This window comes from Lepidochelys kempii, chromosome 6 (genome assembly GCF_965140265.1).
Source record: "Lepidochelys kempii isolate rLepKem1 chromosome 6, rLepKem1.hap2, whole genome shotgun sequence".
In the NCBI taxonomy this organism is placed as follows: Eukaryota; Metazoa; Chordata; order Testudines; family Cheloniidae; genus Lepidochelys; species Lepidochelys kempii.
Window position 1 is genome coordinate 65,908,295 of NC_133261.1, and position 14,181 is coordinate 65,922,475.

Sequence of the window (14,181 nt, forward strand, 5' to 3'; positions counted from 1 at the left end):
ATAGTGATGTGATGACTGTGTCCTAGAGGCCAACGATTATAAAGTGGCAATCTTATTGATGATGGTCTCTCCCTACAAGGGAGGCTATGAGATAAGCATGTAACATGTCATGAGGTGCCCATCAATAATCCAGGTTTGAAATGGTTTTCTTTTCCTTTATTATTATTCATGTGTATTGTATTATTTATCATTGAATTCTATTTCATGTATTTATCATTCCAAATCCCCCTGGATTCTGCCAACCTCTTGGAGGCCAGGACTTTAATCCCCCAGAAGCACAGCACTGCTCAGAACTCAACTCTGTTTTCTCAGAGCAAAATCTAAATCATAGGGATTATTGGGAGCACTAAGCAGCCGAAAAACTAATACTATAGAGCTTGGATTTAAAGGGGGGGCTCTGCTGACTTTTATTAATTATATGTACATAACAATAAAATGTCCTTACTTGTGTTGCAAATAACACCTGATGTTGAAACTGAAATAATTTTTAAAAAATTAATGTACTTTTCACCATTTACACTGTTTGCTGCTTGCATTTTTCTTAGTGCAATAGACCACTCCATTTTGTATTTGTGGGCAGTCAGTTTCACATTCTGATTTCCATGCGCTAGCAGCAGAGTGCTGCAGCATTTGAGTTGCAAGCCCTACAGGAGAAGATATGTTTAAAATATATTTTTTTAAAATTGTTGCAGAAGTGGTGTGAGATCCAAATCAGGCATCGAGTCCTCACAGTGCTAGACACTGTAGAAACTTGTAATAAAAAGACAGCTCCTGTGTGATGGGTTTGATCACAGAAACCCCCTTTTGGACTGCCACCTGATGTGCCGAGACTACCTCTGAGCCCGTTTTCCCTGCCAGCTTGGGACTTCAGTGCTCTGCCTGATTTGAGTCAGACACTCTAGCCTGCTACAAACACAGACCCAGGTCTGAACAACGTCCCTCAAAAACTGCAGGCTTAACTGAAAACAGTTTAAGTGTTCCTGTCTCCAACACTCAGATGCCCAGCTCCCAATGGGGTCTAAACCGCAAATAAATCCGTTTTACCCAGTATAAAGCTTACAGAGGGTAAACTCATAAATTGTCTGCCCTCTATAACACTGATAGAGAGATATGCACAGCTGTTTCCCCTCCAGGTATTAATACATACTCTGGGTTAATTAATAAGTAAAAAGTGATTTTATTAAATACAAAAAGTAGGATTTAAGTGGTTCCAAACTTAGACAGAACAAAGTGAATTACTAAGCAAAATAAAATAAAACACTCAAATCTAAGCCTAATACATTAAGAAACTGATTACAGATGAAATCTCACCCTCAGAGATGTTTCAGTAAGCTTCTATCACAGACTTGACACCTTCCTAGTCTGGGCCCAATCCTTTCCCCTGGTACAATCCTTATTCCAGCTCAGGTGGTAGCTAGGGAATTTCTCATGATTGCAGCACCCTTTGTTCTGTTCCACCCCTTATATAGCTTTGGCACAACGCGGGAATCTTTTGTCTCTCTGGGTCCCCACCTCTCCTCCTAAATGGAAAAGCACCAGGTTTAAGATGGATTCCAGTACCAGGACCCCAAGCCTTCATTCCTCCCAGCCTGGCTCATAGAAAGACCTGCCTGCAAACAGAGCCATCCACAGTCAATTGTCCTGGTTCATGGGAGCCATCAAGCTTCCAAACCACCATTAATGGCCCACACTTTGCATAACTACAATAGGCCCTCAGAGTTCTATTTCATATTTCTAGTTTCGGACACAAGAATGATACATACATACAAATAGGATGACCACACTCAGTAGATTATAAGCTTTGTAATGATACCTTACAAGACATCTTTTGCATGAAGCATATTCCAGATACATTATATTCACACTCGTTTGCATATTTTCATAAAATCATGTAGAGTGCAATGTCACACCCTGACCTAAAGAGCTTACAGTCTGGGTTAATGATCAAGGGTAACAGGTGGAGGAAACAAGCAAATAGCTAGGATGCTGGCATGCAGTGGAGAAGAACAAAAGACTGGGGCAAAGAGCTGTGGGATCAAAACGAGCTAGTCAGCTGGTATGGATATTTCTGATGTCTTGCCTGGGCACCATGACAGGGCACTTTAGAGTTATCAAAGTAGAATGAATCCCTGGGTGCCAGCAGGTCTGGAACTGCTGCAGCAGTAAATGCTGATGCATTTTCCATTAGTGTAAATGTATTGGAAAATCCCATCACCCAGAGGTGAAACCTAAATGGAATCACTGCATCAGGAGGGGTTCACACAGAGCCATGTTCAGCTTTGGCAAATGGGCTTTGATCTTTTTGAAACAGTAATGGCAAAGAGTGCTAGAGGCATGGGGATGTCTCAGCCCCCTCCCTTCTCTGAGTCTCTCAGTCCCTCCCCGTGCTTTCCCCAGGGATTAGTGTAAACCCTGGTCCCTGACATGGGTCAGGAGGTAACTCATGGGATACACATGAGATTTCTAGAGACACCTGTGAGGGCGTTGTCAAGATCCACCGAAAGTGTGGTGAGCTAGCTGGGCAGTCCAGCATCTAGCACATCTTGGGCATAACTTTAACACAATAATAATCATTACCAGGATAAGCCTGAGATCTTTAGAAACACTGAGGGAAGAGAAAACATTTAGTCCTTTGTCATTTCTCACTGGCCTCAGGACTGAGATTTTCCAGTTTCAAGATATTTCTTATGCCACTTCTTGTGCAGTTTAATTTAATCTCACTCAGTGAAGGCCCTTGTTTTTTCTAATTCTAATTTGCAGGTAGCCTACTAAATGCTTGCACTCCAAGCACAAGAGAGAAGAGCCTAGTAAGAAGAGCAGCGAAGATATTAAATGAGCAACTTTAGAAAACAGTTCAGAGGTCAGCACCGAGGTACTGTGCTGGTTCTGTGAGCGTGTGTGCTAACTGCCTTGCCCATACATCGCCATCTGTTAGCTAGTGTACAACAAAGCATTGTCAGTGGCTACAGATCAGGCCAGCCATCGCTTTACCAGCTGGAGGAATGGTGTTACTAAGGCTCCTCTGAGAAGTTGAGAAATTAGTAACTGCTTGGAGGGGAACAGGTGCATGAGAATGAAGCGGTGGTCAACAGGTTCTGTTCAGATGATTTGTTGTAGAGGGAGCTACGACCCGTCTTTGACCCTATGATCAGTAAGCAGTGAGTTTACCCTGAGTGGTGCTCTTAGATCTAGAAAGATACTGCTGGGCTGAGTGCAGGAGCAGGTGCTTGTGTGGGGAACAGAATGCGGAGCAGCCAGCCAGGCCTGAGGCTCTGGGAGTGTGAATCAAAAGGGCTATGTTCTGCTGATGCAGCAAACTGCCTTACCTTGCCTAACTCTGGAAATGCACACAGTCCAAAATATACTCCTGGGCAGGAGTGGCTGGAGTCTGAGGTTTGGCAAGCCTCTCAAACTGTTTGTTATGTTCACAAAACTTTTGGGTGTAAAGCCAGGGCACTGACCCACTGGCCATTGTTAAAGATCACATGGCACTTTTCAGAAGATGAAGCGCTGACCAAATTCTGAGCTGGATAATTACATTCTGCCTCATTCAAAATTCTCTCTGCAATTTCAGTGCGGTAGGAGATTATTGTTCACTTGTTGTCTTAAACGGCTGCATAGTATTGCTGGGCTGTCCTGTACTAGGACACGGCTGCTTAGTTCCACCTGATAGACGTCTGCATTGCAGTGGTGGGCAGAGTGTGTTAAATGGGAGCTGGCATTCTGGATCAGAGTTATTGTCCATCTAGCCCAGTATCCGGTCTCTGATACTGGCCAGCACCCGATGCTTCAGAGGAAGGTGCAAGAATTGTTCAAAGAATGCAGTTATTAATTATTATTATTATTAATTATTATTTAACAGGCCTATGATGCTAGGGCTCCTCTCCTCTTTACACTAGAGGGAGGGGGTAAAATGGGGCCCAGCTGGATCTACCCCTTCCCCAGCACAGAACCGTGTAGGGGAGACCCCACACACAGTGTGAGGGCAGTAGTGTCCAGGGGGTGCCTCCCCCAAGTGTCTTTGGGGAAAAACCACAGAGAGAATCCAGCCTGACTCCAGCTGGCAGGTGCAGAAGAGGCCAAAGCAGGGACCTCTGGACATTCAAAGAACTTTCTACGGTGTTGACTGGGCTTTCTCTGTCCCTGTCCTGATTGGCTGTTTGCTCTAAACCTTCTTCCCCCACCCCCAGTCTCTTCACCCTCAGCTTCACTCCACACCTGCCCCTCTCACCTTCTCCTTCCCTGTCCCATCCCCCTCACCTCTACCCTTCCCTTCTCTTTTTTTCCATTTAGTTGATCCCCTCCTAACACCACCCCCCCAATAAAATCAGTCCTGGCACTAACAGGCCATTTGCTGCCATCACATTATTCACTCTGTCTGTGTCCTGTCCCTTCCTCCATCCTACGTTTGTCTTGACTGTTTAGATTGTAAGCTCATCAGGGCAGGGACTGTGTGTTCCTCTCTATCTGTACAGCACCTAGCACAATGGGTCCCCATCTTGTTTGGCTCTTAGGCACTACTATAATAAACATTATTATTCATAAAAATCAGTATGGGATTAGCCTGCCCATAGGGGGAAGTTTCTTCCTGACCCCTCTCTGTTAGTGGCGGGTTTATGTCCTGACACGTGAGGTTATAACGCTTCTCATTTTTTTAATCCTGTCTAATGGAACTCAGGAATATTTTCATTATTCATATAAACATCTAATTCTTTTTTTGAACTTTACTAAGCTCTTGGCCTCCAGACCTTGCGATAGTGACTTCCATAGGTGTGTTTTGCAATGTGTAAAAACATATTTCCTCTTATCAGTTTCAAATTTGTTGCCTTTCATTTTCGTCAAGGATCCCCTGATTCTTGTATAAGGAAAGGCTTACCTTCTTTGTGCCACTAATTATTTTTTAAACCTCTGTCATGTCCCCACTAAATCTGCTCTTTGTATGGCAGTCTTTCCATGCCTCTCATCACTGGAACCCTTCTATTTCTGTTATGTCCCATGTGAGCTAGAAGAGAACTCAGCATACCAGAGAGAGTACCATCGCTTTATAAAAGGGCCTTCTGATACTTTCAGCATTATTTTCTATCTCATTCTTTACATATGTTAACAAACATGCTAAAAGGAAATAAAATATATTCAAAAAATAAATAAAGCCCTGTAACAAACAAATCAACAAATAAAGCAAACAAAAAATACCCAGTCAGAGGGGATTTTCCCCCCAAAAGGAGAAAAGCTAGAGATTCCATTAAGTCCACTAGGGATTTTGCTGTTCTGACTGTTGTGTCACATTGATCACAGGGTATTGTTGAGCTATCCACAGTGACGCTTCCCTCCCACCACCCACCTCAACCACCTCTACCAGCCTCTTCCCTGAGTAGTTACATTTAAATTTGAACTGCTCATATGGGAATTAATTATTCCTTACAATGTATATTGCTTACCATGGTTTTCAACACTGGATTCCATCTGCTATCATGTTGTCCTTTCCCTTAAGTTTGGCGGGTCCCTTGGAAGTTCCTCACAGGTTTCTCTAGATTTGACTGATCTACATAATGTTGTGTTGCAATTTTTGCCACTTCACTGTTCACCCCTTTTTTGCAGCTTATTGATAAATGTACTGAAGAACACCAGTCCTAAGACCAGATCCTCAGCTGGTATAAAGCGTCATAACTTCTCCCCGGTATGAAATGTTGGGCCTATGTTTTACCATGTTGAAAATTGACCATTTAACCCTGTTCTCTGTGTTTTGTTTCGTAGCCAGCTTCTGCACACTGCAGTACCTTATCTCTTAACTCATGGATTCCTAAACAGAGGGAGGCTTTTGTCAACAGCATTTTGAAAGTCCCAAAAAATTACAACTGGTGCTCCTTCATTCACAATTTTGAGGCAATGCTCAAAGAATTCTAATAGATCAGGGAGGCCTGATTTTTCCTTTACAGAAGCTGTGATGTTTTGCGCCTATCATACCATGTTCATCTGGGGATAGTGAAACCTAACCAAACAGGGCAAGAAAGAGTTAATGTGATACATATTTCAAAGACTTTATTTCCTTTGTATTTCCGGATGACAAAGAATGACAACTTTGCCGGGATCTCTGCTTAGTAATTCCTGGGAAACTATCTTCCATTCTTTAATGGAGTGAGCACAGGACAGGGCACAAGGAATTTTGAAGTTCTAATCCCACTTCTAATGCTGATTCACCGGGTCAACTTCACTCCTAGCATATACTACTACAACTCTATTGTCCATGACAGTGGCCAACCCTCTTATGCCAAGCATAAATTTGAGTTGCCCAATGACCTGGAGCAAGTCACTTAACCTCTCTTTGCCTAGGTTTTTCCATGTATAGAATGGAAATAATAAAACCTCGCAGCTGAGAGAGCTGTTGTAAGGGTAAATTAGGTAATGTTTGTTCAGTGCTCTGATGAAGTAAGTGCTTTTTAAAGGATGACTATTAGTAGGAATTTATTGCTTTCCTTCTCTTCCCCCTTTCAGGTTCTTCATCATCAAGGAGAGTTTTCTGCTTTACTATTCTGAGAGTGAAAAGAAGAGCTTTGAAAGCAATAAGTATTTCAATATCCATCCCAAGGTGAGCACCCCCCAGCTATTTCCCCTCTGACTCCACCTGGCCTCTCACAGGCACCTGGAGAGCATAACAGGCAGGTTCTCTGACTCCAGCCTTGTAATTAAATCCAGAGGAACCTCCAAGAAGCATGGGGACATGGAGTAACCCCTTCTGAAAACTGAAATTAATTCAGGTTCCCCACTACCACACCAGCTGCTTGGCAGGGTATAAATCTAACATGATACTGGATTTATACCCTGCCTTGTTTTAGCGATTTTCTCATCATACCATCGATCCTGCAGCCACTTGAATAGTCTCTGCGAGGCTAGCCTTAGCGATTTTCTCATCATACCATCGATCCTGCAGCCACTTGAATAGTCTCTGCGAGGCTAGCCTGCTAATCAGGAAGTTTATTGCTTTACTTATCACTAACTGTAATTAATTCATAGTCACATATGTGGATTAGAAGCCCACTAAACCACACACCTGCAGCGTAGGGAAGAGGACTCAGGATCTTTAAGCTCCCTGGGCTTTATCACCTGAGCTGAAGCAGAATGTGTATTTCTGTTAGTGGTATTAGTCTTATTCTCTGTGGATCTCCAGCTTCTCCAGGACAACACAATCGCATGCCCTTCAGCAGGTCTGATTCCATCCAGCACTGGGAAGCAGTGACACACTAGCCATGGGTGCATTATGTACGTGGGAAACAGAATTATGTAGGGAAATAAAATGGGGGGGGGCTACACTTGAGGACACTCCCTCCTCATTTTAGCTCTTGTTGTTATGCTCTCCAGGAGAACTTTTAGACCATTGGGAAAATCTGCACATCCCTGATAAAACAGCTCCTGTTCCCCATCGCCTACGTATCCCAGCCACCAATCTCCCAGCTCAGGTGGATGGGATGAGGCTCTCTTTGATGTGCGCAAACACTTCTTTTTAGTCAGCTCCAGGGAGTTCCCCTGGGTGATGTGAGGCACTCCTGCTTCTCAGGATCTCAACATACTGCCTCCATGATGCTTCCAGCACAGGGGAAGAGCCAGCAGCAAAAACTGGGGCTAGGAATCAGTGTCCAGTTCCTGACGTTTATTGTTTATAGTTATGCCTTGTAGTAAAACCTCACTGACCCGTTCAAATTCTCTGGTTCATCGCTAGGGCGTCATACCTCTGGCCGGCTGCATCGTGGAAGCCAAAGAAGAGCCCAACATGCCTTTTGCCATGAAGATCTCCCATGAGGACTTCCATGTGCGTGAACTTTTCCCTTTTCAGGCCAATGAACTTGGTGCTGGGGAAAGGTGTTGGATTGACAGCCCTGGAAATTCCTGTCCTTTGTTTTGCAACCCTCCTCGCCATGCCCCACTGCCCTCCCAGTATGCCTCAACACCCCCTCCCACCACCCCCCGATAGTCTCCATGGCACCAAAGCAGCAAAATGGGCTAACAGGAGGAAACGAGTTAGTACCAGTTGCAGTGGTGGCAGTTCCTGCATTATGTCCACTAGGAACCGGACTAGGGATGGGGGTTGTGCATGATGGTGGGCACGTCTGCATGTGCTCACGTCAGCATCTCTCGTTTGATTCTTCTTTCCCAGGGTAACATTGTGCTGGCGGCGGAGTCAGAATTTGAGCAGGCTCAGTGGTTGGAGATGCTGCAGGAGTCTGGAAAAGTGTAAGCACCGGGGATATATTTCCCTTATTTTCTTCTCTTTGAAGCATTGCGGGAGGTGCTGGGGTTTTGAGGAGAACAAGGCCCAGCATTGTGGGAGGTGCTGGGATTTTGAGGAGAAGAAGGTCTAACAAGAGTGACAGGAAGAGCTGAGGTGCTCCTTCATGGCTCCTCGCTTTCTGCTTCCAACAGACACCAAAATGTTTCAAAGTTCAAGTGAAGCATCCTCCATCATACTAATGTTTCACTGTGTTGCTAATACAACCTTGGTTGTGGTCAGGACTGAGAGTGATAAAATGCCACATGGCCTCTGCTGTCCTGCTCCTTTTCCTCAGGTGTGGAGGTCCTTGGACTTTGAGAAAACAATGCAATTCTGCTGTGTGGGGGGAGCAAGATCCTGCTCTGGGGTTATGCTTCACAGAAGCTCCCTGCGCATCAGGGAGAAGGACTTTTGGGTGAGATGGGGGCAGGATGAAGGAGAGCTAGGGGTCAAATCATGACTATGTAGATGTACCAGTCAAACTTCCCCATGGACAGGGAGCACAGGTGTCACAAGGGCTACTTCCACCCTGAGGCTTCAATTGCAGCTGTAGAATGGATCTGTGGTCTTGGGGTCCTTTTGCCCAGATCCCAGTAGGCTCAGGCTGTGCAGAGGGAGGTGTATTTAGCTCTGAAAATCAGGAAGTAAAGTAAATCCCCTGAAAGAGTCTGTTATCATGGGATTTCCAGCCCACTTCTACAGCGTTCCGATGCTGTAAGTGTCTGGATGTTTGGTTGCTTATCTGGCTGGAACCTTTGAAAGATTTAAGGTTTGGCCAGCACTAGCCCTCGCATGTTGTCACTGCTAAGTGCACTGCAGAGGAAGTAAGCAGCTGGCTCTAATACTAACATGCTTCTCTTTGGTCTTAGCAGCAATATCAAAAAGCAGGGGCTAGGAAGGGAGCTGAGTGACAGGAACTTTCCCAAATCACATGGGAAATTTCAGAACCTCCGGAGCCTGGTAATCAGCTAAGCTTCTTAGAGGAAAGAGATCTTTGCAGCTTTTCCTCAGGGAGCTATTACACTTGACTTATTCTTTTGAGCCCCACTAGAAAAAGGCTTCTCCTTCAGATAAGTTTATCCTTGGGTATCAGCATGTGCAGATGGGAATGCTCATTTCTGTGAAGAGGAAAGTGTGTGTGTGTGGGGGGTGGAATATCACAGTCAAGTGAAAAGTGCTACAAAGGCTCACTTTTTATTAGTGGTGACCACACTACAAAGCACCCCGCCCAGGGCTGCACGGAGTATGTGCCCAGCTCAGCCCTAACCCAGCATCCCCCTCTGAGCTCAGTCCTGCCCACCATCCATGAGATCTCACGCACAAGACGAGAAGAGAGGCCAACTTGTATGTTTCTCTTTGGCTTTGTCTACTCTACACTACCATTTTTGTTCCACAGTCCACACCCGGCCCTATCCCCAGTGCAGCTCCCCTTGTGCTAGCCACAGCTGGGATGCTAGTGTCGATTGGCCATTGGGGTTTTTTATCTCCTTGTTTTCTAATACCACTCAGCTCAGGTGTAGCTGACACGGTGGTTAATACCCCTTGAGAGCAGCACTGTGGACAGGGAAATGGGAGGGAGACTTTAACAGGAGTGCTAATGTAGGCAAGGGGTTTGATCCCTGTATGTACTGACCAGAGATGAGCTGGGTTTGGCAGGACAAGGTGCAAGATATGCCAGGCCTGAGGCAGATCTCTATGACCTACATAGTGTACCTGGGGGTGGAAGCGTTTGGCTGCTGGAGAGGATGAGGGGACCAAATTCAGCCCTAGTGTAAATAGGAGGATTTTCGTAGAGCTGCACTCACTTATATCAATGTTGAATTTAGCCCTGGGACTTTTCTTGCTGGGAGACAGGTAACTTTACCTTTTGGTATGCAGGTGGGAACATGGTAGGGGTGGCTGTGGGCACAGGTTGGGAGGGGCACTAATAAAGAGAGGGCTCCCAAAAGGATAAGGCCCTGTGTGCTTTCAGCTTTATCCCATACCTAGAACCAGCCATGTTCTAGGCCCCGACTCTGTTCCTCCAACCCGTTGTGTTTGATACAGAAGCTGATCTGGCTGCTGGCACATTTCTAGCAGTGCAGCAGGGTAACCCACTGTGCTGGATGAAGATAGGCTTGTGGCATCTGTCTTACCTCTCCATGCACCATCGCTGCAGGAAGGATTTGGCTCCAGCATTCACCTAATCACTTTCGATGAGTGTGTGAAGAAGAGCGGAGATAACGTGACTTGTGTTAGCAAGGTTGGGAGTGGAGCTGAGCAACAGCGAAAAAAGTGCAGACCAGCCAGTAAATTGAGCAGTGATGAAAGGGAAAGTTAAAAGGACACTGTTTGAGTCATTTAGGCACCACATTTTACTGCCCTTTTGTTCCTAGAGGAAAAGCATGCTGCTTATTCCACTGTAGGGTTTATAGGGTTTATCATCATTGCAGCCTATCGCTTCATAATAATAACGTAAGAAAGCATAGATAGACAAGGGTTACAATAAATAAGGAAGGAACATAGGAAAGAATGAGACTGGTATGGGGTAACATCCTCTCCCCAGAATCTTTTGTTTGTGCTGTGTGAGAATACGTGTACTGTTTCTTTAAATCTGGAGCAGGGGGAGTGTGCAAATATACTGGGGTATAGATCGTTTAAAATATCAGAAAGATGGGCTAGTCTGGTGTCTCAGTGAAAATGCACTGTCACCTGGGGGTGGTTGAACTGATTGCCCATCCTGAGCTCTCATTCCCTAGCTTAATGACTAATCCCAAAGCCATCTGATTAATTAAGGACTAGAGTTTATGGCTTCTCAAAGGGAAGCCTCCCTTCACTCTGTTGTGGCCAGAAGGACAGCAGCCACAGTGCACATAAGGTCCTGAAAGCTTTTGAGTGTGAAGTTGTGCAAACAAGATAGGGATCTTCTAGCTCTGACAGGCATTCAGAAGACTCCACCGGTCTGGGGAGGGGGCCATATACCCATGGTGCTAGGGTGATGCATATTATTTTTCAGAGTAGCAGCCGTGTTAGTCTGTATTCGCAAAAAGAAAAGGAGTACTTGTGGCACCTTAGAGACTAACCATAATATTATTTTTGGAGCTGCTTTTGCTATGTTCTCTTGGGTTGGTTAGAAGTAGCTCTGGTCAGAAAATAGAGAAAGTCACAAAAGTGTTGATTAATAAATACCTTTCTCAGCAAAAAATATACCGACCGCCAGTAATTGGGAGTGTCTATGGTCAACTGTGAATAATAGCCAGGCTAGTTCTACAGGGGCTGACTTTGCAGGCTGGGATCACAAGTTCTCATCATATAGCAGGCAAGCCTTCGTAAGATCAACCCATAAAGTTGAGATTTTCAAAGGCATGAAGGGTAGTTAGGCTCCCAACTACTATTGATTTTCCAGTGGGTGTTGGGAACCTTACTGGCCTTTGTGCCTTTGGCTGTCTCTCCCTGAATAACTTATTCCTGCTACAGTTTAGTGTGTAGCCCTTTCACTTTCCGATCCATGGCAGCCGATTTTCATGGATCTATTCTGGGTTCCACTGGTGGCCATCTAGCATTTGTAGGGCAGCTAAAGAATCTGCCACTGATTTGGAGCAACAATGGGCCAGTCCATTACAGTAGTAGGGAGTGCATGTACCTATTAAATCAATTCAGATGAATAAATAAGAGGTTAATCGATGGGTAAGGGTGGTAACCTCACATGTGATTCCAATTCAGATGATCCCCTTTTGTAGCTGGGTCCTGTCCCTTCTGACCACTGGCCTTTTCCTAAGCCTACTCCTTTCAACTCTTGACCCTACCACTGCAATGTCCTTTTCTGACCTTTGCCCTCTCCTCTCTCTCTTTCCCCTTCCGATAGTTTTCCCTATCCCTTCAAGCACCTCTTTTTTTGCCCCATGAACATCCAGAAGTTGCTCCCTGCCTAGGCTGTTAACCGGTAGGAACTCGTGTATAGCCTGGAACCTGGAATGGTTGGCTGATGAGTAGCTAAAATACCTGACATGAGCGATTTGAGAGTAAAATGATTTTTAAAATAAGGGATTATTATAAATAAGTGTGATGTGTAATAGGTATGTGCGGAGCCTAGCACAGTGGGGTCATGATTTCACATAGAGCCCCTATGTGCTATTGCAGTAATAATAATTGTCATTATTGCTCAAGTATTATAAATTTTATTTCCTCCTCCAAAATAGGCTAATGCTAACAGGGCCAACTGTCATTCGGGAAAGCATGCAGGTACGCTGTCTATGCTATAACTGATTTTAAAGTAAACAGTGCATCCGATGAAGTGAGCTGTAGCTCACAAAAGCTTATGCTCAAATAAATTGGTTAGTCTCTAAGGTGCCACAAGTACTCCTTTTCTTTTTGCAAAAACAGGGTTAAGACCCCAATTTAGCAGAGCACTTAAGCATGTTTATAACTTTAAACACATATGCAAAGCTTTGTTGAATAGGGATGGACTTAAGCGTGTGCTTAACGTTCAGCATGTGGTTAAGTTCTTTGTTGGAGCAGGGCCAAAATTCTATAAAAGCCAAGATTTGTCTAACTGAAAGTGATGCCACAAAGTGCACAGGCATTCTTTCCCCTTATGAAAATAGTCTAATGTAACTAATTTCTAAATCCATAAGCAAACAACCCCTAAACCAGCTAAACATGCATTCATACTAGTTGATATAATATTTGATATAAAACAACTCACCCACACAAGCACAGATTGCAAATACCAACAGAGGTTCTCAGTTGTCTGCCAGCTACAGTAGAACCTTAGGTATCAATTATTTAGTGTCCCAAAGTCCTAAGGGAAGTTCTTTGAGAAATACATAGTTGGTTTCTGATTGACCTTTCAAGGCAATTGGGCCACTGGTCATAAGACTGCAGCTTTCGTTTATAATGCACATAAAATAAACATGTTGATTACTTCTGAAATATGAGCCAGGTTATGCAGACATGGGAGACCCATCTGCTTTTAAGTTCAGCTTCAATGGGCTTAAGATTGTATCATAGGGACAGGGTGAGGGGATGACAATTTCAGGGCAGTATTTGTGAAAAAGTTAACCTAAATAAACAGACATTCTAAATGCGTTCATCATTTTCAAGCCATTAGTATAACAATGTATGAAATCCTGGCCCCATTGAAGAAAATGGGAGTTTTGCCAGTGACTTCAATGAGGTCGCCCAGTGTCTCAGCATTTCAGAAACTACCCACACCCCTTGTGCACATCTCTCTCTCTCTCTCTCTCTCTCTCTCTCACACAGACACACACACACACACACGGTTCTCTGGGTACCCAAGACTGTGAGTCATCTTGTTAACCCCCTCTCCCCCCGCGCTTTCAACATGAGGGAGACCTGCTTGTACTTAACTGGTGTCAGCTCTCTGACTCCTCTTCTGGGCTATGCCAGCCCATGGTTTGCCTTGTGGGTTAACAATTGGTACATCCCAGTCCCCAAACCCCTTTGAAGCATTACCCTGTAGTGTTCAGCCCCTTATCCACTGAACAATCCTAGTAATACAAAGTCTGCTGTCCCCGAGGGAACAGTACACACCAGCTTGAGTGATTCAACTCAGAATCAGCTCCTTGTACAATACCACAGCACTGAGATGTATCTATAGTGAAAACAAGAATAAGTTTATTGTCAGAGATTCAAGATTCAAATGATAGTGAGTAAGAATATTGGAAACAAATGGTTAGATACAAAACAAAATCATAACATGCTTTCTAGAGACTAAACTTAACTAACAGGTTAACCTCCTGTCTAAAGAAGTTTATCTCATCCCCAGGGTTCTCTGCAGTGTTTCCCCCAAGGTTGGCTGAGATCCTGTTTTCATGAGTGTAAACAAGCAGTCTGTTTACTTCTAGATGCAGGATAAGGGGATGTCGTCTTTGACTTCTATTTATACACCCCAAAGTTCATTGTCTGTACTCAGAGAC

The 14,181-nt window shown here is 44.5% G+C and overlaps 1 protein-coding gene across 3 annotated transcripts in view; it reads left to right on the forward strand.

The window, feature by feature from the left end:
- Positions 1 to 14,181, forward strand: part of PLEKHD1 (pleckstrin homology and coiled-coil domain containing D1) — a 99,383-nt gene that overhangs the window by 13,735 nt on the left and 71,467 nt on the right. For 2 of the 3 annotated variants that reach the window (XM_073348470.1, XM_073348469.1), the window contains exons 2-4: positions 6,493 to 6,586; positions 7,715 to 7,804; positions 8,150 to 8,226. In XM_073348470.1, coding sequence (XP_073204571.1) covers positions 6,493 to 6,586; positions 7,715 to 7,804; positions 8,150 to 8,226 — 261 coding nt within the window. Of the gene's footprint in view, positions 1 to 5,633; positions 5,678 to 6,492; positions 6,587 to 7,714; positions 7,805 to 8,149; positions 8,227 to 14,181 lie in introns of those variants that run through there. The other variant, XM_073348471.1, reaches the window with a different exon arrangement.